Source organism: Trachemys scripta, chromosome 17 (assembly GCF_013100865.1).
Source record: "Trachemys scripta elegans isolate TJP31775 chromosome 17, CAS_Tse_1.0, whole genome shotgun sequence".
NCBI lineage: Eukaryota > Metazoa > Chordata > Testudines > Emydidae > Trachemys > Trachemys scripta.
Genome location: NC_048314.1, coordinates 13,298,231 through 13,311,729, shown reverse-complemented (window position 1 = coordinate 13,311,729; position 13,499 = coordinate 13,298,231). Strand labels below are relative to the sequence as shown.

General features: G+C 44.2%; 1 protein-coding gene across 1 annotated transcript; it reads right to left on the bottom strand.

Moving 5' to 3' along the window:
* Positions 1-2,905: 2,905 nt before the first annotated feature.
* On the bottom strand, positions 2,906-13,452 carry TRUB2 (TruB pseudouridine synthase family member 2). The gene is made up of 8 exons (XM_034751968.1): positions 13,001-13,452; positions 10,882-11,013; positions 10,212-10,286; positions 9,482-9,543; positions 7,930-8,011; positions 7,135-7,207; positions 5,878-6,014; positions 2,906-4,308 (listed from the first exon to the last, which is right to left on the bottom strand). Exons 1-8 carry the CDS (start codon positions 13,323-13,325, stop codon positions 3,962-3,964), a joined length of 1,233 nt encoding a protein of 410 aa, XP_034607859.1. The 5' UTR covers positions 13,326-13,452; the 3' UTR covers positions 2,906-3,961.
* Positions 13,453-13,499: the final 47 nt, after the last annotated feature.

Sequence of the window (13,499 nt, the reverse complement as noted above, 5' to 3'; positions counted from 1 at the left end):
TGTTCCCTAGCAATTCACTCTGATAGCCCATAGCAGGGGGTGGCCAAACTTAATGACCCTGCGAGCCGCATACGATAATCTTCAGAAGTTCGAGAGCCGGGCATACCTGCCAGGGCTCAGGGCTTCTGCCCGGGGAATACACCTGCTGGGGCTTGGTGCTTCAGCCCTGCACCTGCTGAAGCTCTGAGCCCCAGTGGGCACCTCCTGCAGGGCTGGAGCCCTGAGACATCCCCGCCCCCCCCCCCATCCCCCCGTGCAGGGCAGAATCCACCAGCCCCACCACCCTGCCACAGGGCAGAAGCCCTGAGCTCTCCCCTCCCCAGTGTGGTAGGTGGCGAATGGGGGGGAGGGTACCCTGCAAGCCTCACTTTAACTGTAAAAGAGCCACATGTGGCTGAGCCACAGTTTGGCCACCCCGGCCTATAGAGATGCTAAGAAAAACAGAACTGTACTCTCCTTAGACTACTATTTTCTGTGTGCCACTGTAACTCCAGATCAGAACACCTCTTCAGGCACTTCTCAGAGACCCTCAGTAGGGTCAGTGATGCAGCCATCAGCAATGGTGCCTATCAGACTGGACACATCGTTACCTCTCCCTCCTCGTTTCCAGATGCAGTCTCAATTAAAGAGATCAATAATATAATGAAGGGCTTCTTCAAACAATTTTCCTGTATTCAACATAGGTCACAGAAGACAAAACATACCTCACTCCCCAAATTATAGATAAAGTGCTGACATCCTAAAGGGAGGAGGGTTCTGGCTATAGAATTAAGGTAATGGTTCCCATGCAGTTCCTGGCTTTCCCCAGTAGCATTTTAGGGATTGAAACTTGTATTCATTATAATAGGGCACTGTTGTGCACCCACAACCTTAACTCCACATTAGTGAAACTGTAGTACTTTCTATAAATTTCTCCCTGGGTAGATAGCTGTCTGTGTGGGGTGTGCCACTGCTGCACAAGAGTTGGTACAGAGGCTTGTATAGTTGAATACAGCTACTTCTATGAGTGTTCTATACCAAAAGAAAACTAGCGCACATAAGACGCAGGGTCTATCTTTAAAGAGTTAACACACTCCAATGCACTGTAGGTGGGAGTACAATCTTTAGCCACAAGGTGGCAGGAGTGCTCCATTACTGCTTTACCTTTCAGTAGTTCCCAAACTTGTTCCGCCGCTTGTGCGGGGGGAAAGCCCCTGGCGGGCCAAGGGACATTCTGGCCGCCGCTTCCAGCAGCTCCCATTGGCCTGGAGCAGCGAACCGCAGCCACTGGGAGCCGCGATCGGCCAAACCCGCGGACGCGGCAGGTAAACAAACTGGCCCGGTCCGCCAGGGGCTTTCCCTGCACAAGCGGTGAAACAAGTTTGGGAACCACTGCCCATTGTGCAGAGGAACTTGGAGGAGGCTGAAAAAAATCCATGAATTAAGTTCAAGTGATAGAGGGTTTTTTGTGGGGGTTTTGTAAACCCTCAAGGATAAGAGATGAGACAGTCACTATTGTATATACAGGGAAAGCCAGGAAAATTAATTCAAACTAACTAAAAGGTGTGAATGTAAAGTGGATTAGTTAAACTGCATTAAACTGTGTGGAAAATATTCAGAATTAAATCCACACTTTTAGTTAATTTAGATTAATGTTCTGAGGGCTTGTCTACACTTAAAATGCTACAGCAGCACAACTGCACCACTGTAGTGCTTCACTGTAGACATTACCCACACTGACAGGAAGGATTCTCCCCTCGGTGTAGGTAATCCACCTCCCTGAGAAGCGGTAGCTAGGCCAACAGAATTCTTCTATCAATCTAGTGCTGTCTATGTGGGGACTTAGGTCAATTTAACAATGCCACTCAGGGGTGTGGATTTTTCACATGCTGACTGCTGTAGTTAAACCTACTTAAATTTTCTAGTGTAGAGCAGGCCTGAGCGCCCTGTGTAAACAAGTCCTTAAATCCTTCCTCCCCTGCCATGATTGCAATTGCTGATATCGCAGAGTTACTGCTTACCTTTTAACAGCTGTCCAGGTACATTTTCAAAGGAGAAACTGTGCCTCCATGTGCCTCTTTGTACAAGTCTGGAAGAGGTAGAATCTCTCTTGATAGTAGAAATTCTGTAGTGGTGGGGGGTTTGCATACTCTGTTGCATCTACAGGCTGAGCTCATTACATGAATTAGAGGCTCCTTCCATCTCTCCATTCTCTCCCACAAGCACTGTGTGTGCTGCCCTCCCATCCCCTACTATTTCAGGGATTCTCTGCAACCCCTTTCATGCCCTCCCTCCCCCCCATGCCCGGGTTCCCCATTGTGACTCCTTTTCCCGCTCCGTTTTCTCTCTTCTATCTGGGAGATAAGCCATTCAGGGTGTCATGATGGATGGAAGGTGTCTCAGTCTGTCTCTCATTTTTCCTTCCGATTTTCTAATTTTTCCCCCAAATCAATAGGGTTCTGCCAACTGATGCCTAGAACGTTCCCGGAAATTTTGCAATTGGTCAGATGTCGTGTTCTAAAGGTATCACAGTAAATCCAAACAAAAACGCCCGCCAGTTGAGTGTAAGGCCTAGCAAGATCAGCCAATAAAATACACGTGTCTGCAAGATATTTCTAACTATCACTATAGTAATAACCACTGCACCATCAGTTTTAGATTTAAAATAGTTTTAGATTCTAAAATGAGGGATGTTACCCCTAATTTTGAGCCCTGCCGTGTGATGAGAGTTCTCACTGCAAAGCATAACCTAGATACTAATGATTGGCACTCCATCAAAATCTTAGATTGCAATCCTTTAGTACATCTTAGCGTCACACTTTGAGCCCTACATATTTTAGAAATTCATTAGCTGATTGCTAATGTACCTCATGGTTTATGTAAAAAAATCATTTGTAGCTTTAAATGAGCACTAATGGAATCTCAGTGAATTCTAAAGCTGTACTCCCTTGCTGTTTCTCTTTAAAGGTAACATACAATTTTGCTGAAGGGCAGGAAAAAATACACGATGGAGGACTATAGATGCATGCAAACAAAATGCAGGGGCTTTTGGCCCTGTTGACTTAAATTTGAGTATCGAATAACAGCATCTTTCCCCATAAAATATATTACCTTAATTAATGGAGATATCCGTCTCCTAGAACTGGAAGGAACCTTGAAAGGTCATCAAGTCCAGTCCCCTGCCTTCACTAGCAGGGCCAAGTACTGATTTTGCCCCAGATCCCTAAGTGGCCCCCTCCAGGATTGAACTCACAACCCTGGGTTTAGCAGGCCAATGCTCAAACCACTATCCCTCCCCCACCTTGGCTTTTAATTCACCCCATTCCAACTTCTTGTTTTTACATCCTACTCCAGTCCTCTATAATAAGCCTGCCTCTCCCTCCTCCTGCTTCAACTGGCTCTCTGACTAATCTACTCCAGATATTAGTTACCCTGCATGAGAAATAGTATTACTTCACCACTTTAGTCTTAGTTGCTTACATTGTAGTTTTCCCTAGGCAGAACCCTTTCTTGGTTTGAACAATTAATCTTTACCCCTTTAATGTATTTGAAAATGGGGCTGATCTATAGAAAGTGTCATAATAAAAAAAACTATTATGAAATTGGGAAAAGAACCACTTAGGTCATACTCTGTCACAAGGCGCATAAAGAGAATAAAAGAAGTAAAGCCTGCAACCCATTGGTCGTATTCCCATCTCTAAACTAATTTAAGGGCCCTCTTACATCCCTCCCCAACCTGATGTTCCCACTGAAGTCAGTAGCAGTTTTGGCTTTGCAAGGAAATGTACACTCATCTCAGATATCAACAGTTTTGCTGCAGCGTTGTGCAATACTTACAAAAATTATTCTGCCTGTCAATGGAGAAATGCCTTGCCTGAATGAAAACACAAGCAACCCTTACAAAATCAAGGACTACCCCAAGGAACGGCTAGTTGTGGATTGCAACCACCATTTTCCCTTCCTATTACCCTCCACCTTTCAGTCAGCATGTGGTTATCTCATTTTGAGTCAGATCGCTTACAGATGTTCCCTCTGTACTGTGCAGTTCGCTCTCTGCAACCTGATCCATATCGGTATGTCTTTTACCACTCCTAGCTTGGTGGCTCAAGCTTCTCTGAAGCTCCACTTTCACTTTGATCTTAGATTCTTTAATTGAATTCCGGATATTCTGCAGGTTCCAATGCGTTCGCGGGAGAGCATTGTCTAGTGTGAAAAAGCCATCCCGTATCCGCCGCACCTGAGTGCACACAGCAGTTGATTTCAGCTCCAAGCCAATCTCGTGAACTATCTTTCGGAGGTACTGCTGGGTCTCATGCAAACACTGGATTTCTGGAGGAGGCAGAAAGACTGCATTAGAAGCGCCAGCGCACGTATGCAACAAGACACCGTGCCTGTAAATTCAAACACCAGTTACTGGGATTAAAGTACAAAAAGAAGAGTTAGTTCAACAGGAAAGATGCTGTTTTTTTAAGTACCTGACAGTATAATCATGATTATGCAGAGGTCTTGCACAATGTCCCAAGCCTTCAAAAAAGTCAGTTTTATAAAAACAAATTTCAAATACAAGGTCATATAATAAGAGTTAAATATTTGGGCTAGGCAAAGGTCAGTATAGCTATATTTGAGTTTGTCTGAATAATTCATGAGGACCAGGAAGGCTATTAAAAGTGAACCACAAAGCTTTTATAAACAGACTGTTTAGGATCCCAAATTCTTAATATCTGTACAGATTAAATACTTTTAACAATGTTTAATAGATGCTTTGTCTTCAAACTAAAGCCCCAATCCTGTAAATGGCTATGTGCGTGGACCCCTGGGCTTGTGTTGAACTCTATTAACTTTAGTGGGGCTGTACGTGGGCACAAGGATCTGCCTGCATAAAGTCAATTGCAGAATCAAGGTGTACGGAAATAATCCTTGCAATATTCCTGTGAGACAGGTAAGAAAATTATCATCCTCACATTAGCTGTGGGGAAACGAGGCAGCAAGGGTATATGACTTTCACCATACCACAGAAGTCCAGATTAGTGCCAGGATTAGAATGCAGAAGTTGTTGTCTTTCAATCCTGAATTTAAATCACAGAGGTGACAAATTAACAGCCATGGAAACTGGAATCCTTTATTCACAGATCACCTGTGGAACTCTTGCCTGCAAGAGATCACTGAGGCCAGAAGTTCAGTAGGATTTGAAAAAGGATTTTATGTTCAGTTACATTATCTAGGACAAAAAAAAGTTTAATGGGGATATAAAATCTCAAGTTTCAGGGCATAAACTGACGACTAACTTATTGCTTCCTTAAGTGGGGAGGGTGGCTGCATCAAATGACTAGTCAATGTATACATCTTCCGTATCCCCTAAAATGGGATTAAGAGTAGGCCTTGAACAACACATGACAAGAATAAAGGGGGTGAGATTGGTTTGTTTTCTTAGCTTTCAAAAATTTGGAAGACATTGCACAGGAAGAATTGTGCCCTTTGGGCAAATTATTCCATAGCTATCTGCTAGGGAATTGAACTGTCCTTTGAAGCACTGTCAGAGACAGAATACTAGACTAGGTGGACTATCAGTCTGATCCAGTATAGCAGTTATGTTCCTACCAGGCAGAAATTGCACAAACTTCCCCACGCTGCTCAGTCCTAATTTAGAGGGTCCATCCAGCACTGGGCTGGTCCTTCAATCTCTATGGCAAATTTAATCATTGGGGTGTTTGCTGAGATTGTCACAGTTACCAGTTTGTACCAGCTATGGTGGTTTTGTAACAGACACCTGTCCACTAGGAACTGGTTTGAGCTCACAAACTCATTTCACACAGATCACAGAAGAACAGCTAGATAGCAGCAACTTTTTGCCACTATCTTCATACGTACTCCCAAACTCTAGCTCTAGTTAGACCATACCTAGCTGGAATTCTGGAGGTGCAAATTGGAGGCATCGAATTGCTGTGATTAATGGAGGGGTTTTTTCCATTGGGCGAATTAAACCTTCAACAGCCAGCTCGTAGGCCTCTTGAGTTTTCAGGTCAATGTTAGAGTACCTGGAGAAAGGAACAGAGCAGTGAATTTGCACTTCCATCCCAATGAATTCATAGATTCTGAGGCAGGAGGGACTCTCATGACAATCTAGTCTGACCTCCTGCATAAAATTTCCCCAAAATAACTCCTAAAGCATATCTTTTAGAAAAACATCTAATCTTGATTTAACAATAGTCAGTGATGGAGAACCCACCATGACACTTGGTAAATTGTTCCAATAGTTAATTACACTATTAAAAAGGTACCTTATTTACAGTCTCAATTTGTCTAGCTTCAACTGCCAGCCAGTGTTATACTTTTCTCTGCTAGATTGAAGAGCCCCTTATTAAAATATTTGTTCCCCACGTACGTACTTATACACTGTAATCAAATTACCCCTTAACATTCTCTTTGTTAAGCTAAATAGATTGAGCTCCTTGAGTTTATCACTATAAAGCAACTTTTCTAATCCTTTAATCATTCTCATGGCTCTTCTCTGAACCCACTCCAATTTTTCAACATCCTTCTTGAAATGTGAACACCAGAATTGGATGCAGTATTCCAGTAGCAGTCACACCAGTGCCAAATACAGCGGTAAAATAACCTCTCTGCTCCTACTTTAGAGTCCCCTGTTTATGCATCCAGGGATCACATTAGCCCCATTGGCCACCATGTCGCACTGGGAGCACATGTTCAAAGACCCTCTGTTTTGTTATAAAACAGATGCAACATTCACATTTCAAACTAAAGATTTGTTCAGTCTCTGTAGTTTCTAAGTTAACCTCCCCGACAGTTTTTAATCCTATAACTGTGTCTGATGTCCTATAAATGCTATAAACATGGGTACTGTCAATAAGGTACTACAACTGGGAGGGAAGGCACCCTATCATACTCAGCAGAAGAACTTTCATTTTACCAAGGTGTCATGTATAGGCCCTAAAGTAACATCGGAGTTCAGAAGCCAAAGGTAGCCTCATTAGAGCTTGACTCCCACAGACAAAGTGGCTGATTTTCCTCTCTGAGGCTCAAACCTTTATAATTCATTACAGCAAGCAACAGACTAATCTCATTAGTTCCAATGATCAGCAAATAGCAGCATGGAAGTCAAGTCATGTCACTCAGGATTTCTGATTGGATACATACGTAAGCAGAGCTTTATGATTGGTTCCCTGAATGACAGCAAGAATCCGCTCCAGCTTGTCCCCTGTGATATGATCTGAAAATGTTGAGAAGGCAAAAGAGGAACATAAATCTTCCTTGATACACCCAGCACCTGCAGAGTCTTAGTCTGAAATCAAGATGTTGCCATCTCCTGGCCAAGCTGTTATATCTAAATGGGCTTGTGGGAAGCCCATGAAAGATGGCTTTAGTGTAACAGAATACAGCAGCACAGGAAACTGACCCAGTCTACATGTATACCATGCCAGTACATAGAGCGAAGCAGTCCCTGGGGCAAAGGGAATAGAGCTTGCATTGGTTTCATGACAGAGGCCACAATTCATCTCATAAGATATTTCAAGACTTTGTTTAACATCAGGACCTTTATGAAAGTCTCTGATCACTCTCTTGTGGGTGAGGATAATATGTCTCCTGAGGTACAAGGAGATGGGGTACACCTAACTTTGGGAATAGGTATGATCAGGACTTTATATCAGCGAGCTATGTATTGTGGCTGTATTTAGCATACTACAGGCAGAGTAACGTGTCTGACGAAGTGGGCATTCACCCACGAAAGCTCATGCTCCAATACATCTGTTAATCTGTAAGGTGCCACAGGACTCTTTGTTGATGTTTACTGTGGTGAGACTGCATGGGAGAATCCTCATAAACCAAGATTAGAGAGCTCTTAAAGGTGCGCTAAACGTTGCTCAATCTGGACAGGCGTAACACTTTACTTTCTAATTAGAAATCTTCGTTTACACATCGACCATTACTTACCAAATGTGGTCTTCTCTATTAGCCTGCCTGTGTCTGAGAAGTCATCTGTGGCTTTGCCAAACAGTCCACGAACAGTATAAGCCTTCAAAAGGGAAAAGTGCAATTTATGGAGGAAACAGTTTGCAAACAGCAGAGAAGCAATATCCTGCTATGCAGCAACTACAGGGCATCACAGGACAGGAAAGGTTTCTCTAAAGGAAAGCTGCAGTCTCTGCACAGTGAGTGGTGCCTCTTATCTTATATGAACTGATAATGGCTTTGGGAAGCACTGGTGATTTGTTTGACACTCAAATGTAGCATGACAGCCACTCCTGCTGGCAGCTGCCTCAATAATATGGAAGCAGGCATTATGCCTTGTGACAGCAGCACAACCTCCCCAGGCCTTTCATAGGCTCTTGAACCAGTTTCTGATTTGGAATGGTTACAGCTTTCTTAAAGCTCACATGGTCTCATATGAACACACTTTTATAATTCCCATTTGTTCATGATCTGCAGGCTCAAGCCACTAGAATAATGATTTTATTGCAATGTCGATAAAGATCATCATTAATATTACTTATACGGCCGTGGTGCCTAGAGGCTCCAATCAGGGATCAGAGCCCCATTGTGCTAAACACCGTACAAATGAGTACAACACTCCCTGCCCTAGACATCTCTCAATCTAGGCCTATAACATGGTGCAACAGCTGGATAAACACACACATGGAAACGAGGAAGAGTGCACCCCACACACACCAGGATATAAAGAACATGCTTCAACTTGTACACACGTGCATCTCTCACTCACCACGGTACGTACACATACATCTAAACATATTACTGTATCTGTCTCCCTAGGGTTATTGTCCAGCATGCCATCATTGCTATCAGCAGTTCAGCTTCAGCAGTAGTAGCAATGGTGGGAGCAGTAGTGTAGATGGTTAAAAATGCCATGCCTTTTCATGTCATCTGGACCTGCCCTGAATAAGGTTAGGATACAGTGGCAGCCAGTTGGTGCCTCTTTGTGGAAAATTTAGGGAGGAAATCCCAAGAGTCAATGTGTCTCAGTTCTGAGCTGGAGGAATTACCTCTAGCAGGAAGTGGGGGGAGGGTTATTTTCCAGAGCCCATTTTACCTTTGGCTTCTCTGCCAGGACTGCCAACAAACAGGGCAAATGTGATTTGTGTAGTGTGGATACCTCCCTCCCCACTAGAAATAGACTGAGACCCAGTTTGTTTTACAGAAGCCTCCAGATAGCAATGACTTTTACTTGGTCCTGACCAGGCAAGATTCAGACTGATGACCTACAGGTAAAAAGTTCCACATCCCATTACCAATTCCCTGGTCATTTATATTGTTTCCCTCCACTCCCAAAAGAATACTTAATATTGCTTAATCTCAGTGATTTGTGCCTATTCACAGTTGTATGTGTTATTACTTCTCATATGATTTAGTAAGAGTAGGTCACATTTGCCTCTTCTTTCTTGATGCAATTTCTAACCTGGCCTTGATTTCTAGTGAGAATGGGTGTTACACACAGAAGTCCCCAAATAGGTTCAGTGCCAGAGCATACCCTAGTAAGATGGGCATTGTACATATCAGTGAGCAGCTTGTTCCCATGGCCCACTCCAAGCACTGAAATACAAAAAACAACAGGAGGCCATTAATCGGTCACATAAAAAGTTATTTGGGCATAAGCATTTTTATATAGCACCACACTCTCCCCTGGCACCGTTCAGACACAGAAAAAGCAATATCTGTGTACCCAGAATTTATAGTCTAACTGTTTCTGCCTCTCTCTTTGTTGCTGAGAGTTGCCACCACCCACCCAAACCTCTGACTGCCACTAAAGCCACAACTAATAAGAGCTACGTGCTAGTGTTAGCTTGTGCTTTTCATCTGTAGATCCCAAAGCACTCTACAAAAGAAGGGCAGTATCATTATCCCCATTTTACAGATAGGGAAACAGACACTTGAGCAGTCAGGTTCACACACGGCAGAGCCAAGAAGAGAATATAAGTCTCCCAATTCAGTTCCTTCCACTGGACCACATTGCCTCTCTGAGAATAATTAGTTATTCTTGTCTCCCTGGCTTATGATTCAGGACCCTCTCAGAACAATCATATCTGATTTGTGTGTTTCTACTGTAATTTACCATTTCTACCTTTGCCTGTGACCTACAAAATTCTCAGATGCTGCTAGCACAGTGTTTTGTGAGCTTATTGTCTATTAAAACCCCCTCTATCCTATACCTGGTAATTTCATGATGAAGCTATATTCTTCTCTTTTAAAACAAAACATACCAAACACTCCAGATGACTTTGTATCCAGACGGTGACCTGCTCCGATTTTCAAGTGAGTGAACTCTGGTCCTTTAACTACAAGGGAAAGAAATATAGTGTATGGTTTGTGGCATACACAAAATTTAATTTCACTATAAAGAAAGAAATATACCAAGCTTTTCTGATCATTCTTTTCATTCCCTTTGGGGCACCTGCCATTGGCCACTCTCAGAGGACAGGATACTGGGCTTGATGGACCTTTGGTCTGACCCAGTATGGCTGTTCTTATGTTCTTAAGAACAGTATGATGGTAACAGGCAATATACGTGGTCCCAATGCAATTTAATCTTGCTGATTCCAAGGTGTTAAAAATCTTATGATTTACCGTGCACATAGTGAAGCCATTTCTAATAAATCACTGCCTAAAATGGAATGAAAGTCCTCAATCTCTCCACTGGATTCTCACTCTTCTCTCCACTACAAGCAGGTTGCACTGTGTTTATCCCCTTTGAATGCAGTGATTACCAGCTACCTGATAATCGTTAGCAGCTGCAATCTAAGGGAATTAACATTTCTTATTCCTCTTTTATTCTGGCTGTGTTTTCCCACTGGGCAAGTCAAATCTAGAAATGATAGTAATGGTATACACCAGCTTTTCCACAGAAATCAAGATTCTTCTCCAGCCTCTTACCTAGTGGATGGGCAGCCAGGACAGGCACCTGGGTAACAGTGAGGGTCAGCTCTTTCCCAGCATTTCCTTCTACAGTGGTTGGCAGGAAGCGTACTTGCTGCGGCACAGTTGGCTGTTCCAGAGAGTTCAATTCTACAGGAAATGGTACAGAAAACCTCTGCTGATGTTTTTAAAGTGTATTATCTTGCAAATAAGCCCAGTTAAGACCCGCCCCGATGATCTTCCTGGAAAACAATGGGACACAGTCTGAAAAGAAAATACAGTGAAGGGAGTGATAAACATACATAGTTTCTCTTCAAAGCCTGGTCTACACACACAGATTCAGTAACAGTATAACTATTTTGGTTAGGGATGTGAATTTTTTTTTTTTTTTTTTTACAGAAATAGTTACCATTACAACATCTTGTGTGGATGCAATTATACCAGCGTAAAGGTGCTTTATACCAGTACAATTTATTGTCCTTCCCATAGGAGGAACGAGTATTACCATATAATTAAAGTGGCACCACTTGTGTGTGCAGACAAGGCTCAAATGTCTTTGGCTCATGGTTAGAGTCCTTCAAAGCCATGTATGAGTTCCATTTTAGGGAGCAGCATCTTCACAGTCCCTGAAGGGAGGCGAGTGGGACAAGAGACCATCTCTTTTGTGTTTGAAAGGAATCTACGTCCTCCTGGTGACTGCAATGCCGATACCTCCTTGATGAGTAGACATGGGTATATCATCTTCAGCAAGGAAGAGGGATTCCTCATTTTAAAAAAAAGTCTTAAGTCATTGCCACCCTAACAGCTGCTAGGTCTGAGATGGAGAATGGCCTGTATAATGGCTATCTCAAGCCTGATTTTTTTTTTCTCCAACAACGCTTGTCTCAGTGTCATACTGTGACTAGTCTTAGTCATTTTACCAAATTGTGAGACGTGCCCTTTGCTTTATCCTCTCTATGATGAGGACTCACGCAAGGCTTGGGCCAGGGCTTCTGAACATTGGTCATTACAAGTGTTCATGGCAGCAAACCAACATAAGTGGGTCTGAAGGGTTCTCTCAGGCTTTTAGAAAGGCCAGGATTATATGCACTAGCACAAGCTAACCATGGCCTGAATCATTAACACCAGGTCAAGTTGCCTAAAGGTGTAGCGAGGAGGGCATTGTCAATTGACAGAGGTAGTCCCTCTCCATGTGCACATCCATCCTGTAACTAGTAATACTACTAGGGACGCTGCACCAGATAATGGTAGGAACTCTGCACTCTCCCATTTGGCTACTTTGTTGACCCAACATGCTTCTCCAAGTGCCAACGGCTCTGACTTGCGGTTTCAGCACGTTGGTGGGAAGGGAGTTTGGAGATGAAGGAAAACAGTGGGGGCACTTGGCCTTCTCAGAATCCCCTAAATCAGTGGTTCTTAACCTTTCCAGACTACTGTACCCCTTTCAGGAGTCTGATTTGTCTTACATAATCCCAAGTTTCAAAATCAGACATAAAAATACAAAAGTGTCACAGCCACACTGTTATTGAAAAATGGCTTGCGTTTTCATTATCAGAGGGGTAGCTGTGTTAGTCTGGATCTGTAAAAAGCAACAGAGAGTCCTGTGGCACCTTTAAGACTAACAGATGTATTGGAGCGTAAGCTTTCGTGGGTGAATGCTACATGCAGCCGACAAAGTGGGCATTCACCCATGAAAGCTTATGCTCCAATACATCTCTTAATCTTAAAGGTGCCACAGGACTCTTTGTTGCTTTTTTGCTTTTTCATTTTTATCATATGATTATAAAATAAATCAATTGGAATATAAATATTGCACTTATAGTTCAGCGTATAGTATACTGAGCTATATAAACACGTCACTATCTGTATGAAACGTCGTTTGTGCTGACTTCGCTAGTGCTTTTTATGTAGCTTGTGGTAAAACCAGGCAAATCTCTAGATGAGTTGATGCCCCCCGGAAGACCTCTGCATACCCCTGGGTGAGAACCCCTGCCCTAAATCTTCTGAGGGGCAGATTGGAAGTCTCCTACCTCACCCCCCCCCCATTCCACATGGGGGGAAATCCCTCCCCATCGCCCCCCACCCCCGGGGGGGGGAGGAGGGACTCCAGGGCGTGGACAAAAGGACCTAGCCTCACCTTTCAGGAGCAGGGTCTCCAGAGTGTCCCGCACCCTGATCCAAGTCACCCCGGGGGGTTTGTACACAGCGAAGAGCCCGTTTAGCCTGGTCCTAGCCGCTCTCCCGGCAGCCATGGCTATGGCGAAAGGAAACCGCCACCGTACGGGTTCATCAACTACACCGCTCCCCCAGTGGGCGCCGCCATGCGCTTCCGGCAACTGGGTGCGTCGATGAAAGCGCTCCCCCACACCCCGGGAGCAAGCGCTATGTGACGCACCCGTTCCGGTAAGATCTCGGCTGCTCAGATCCCTAGCTAGGTATAGTGGCCAAGCCGTGCCAAGCATCCGCAGGTGAGAGAAAGAGTTCTCTGGACAGGACCCCGCTTGGGGCACCAGCTACACCAGTGACGACGGGCCCTGCTCCTTGGGGAGCCCCGTATTCCCCCAGCCCCCTCCTCCTGCGGGATAGCCCAGGCGGGGATCGCCGCGTGACTTGCTTCCCGCGAGCTCCGCCCGGGC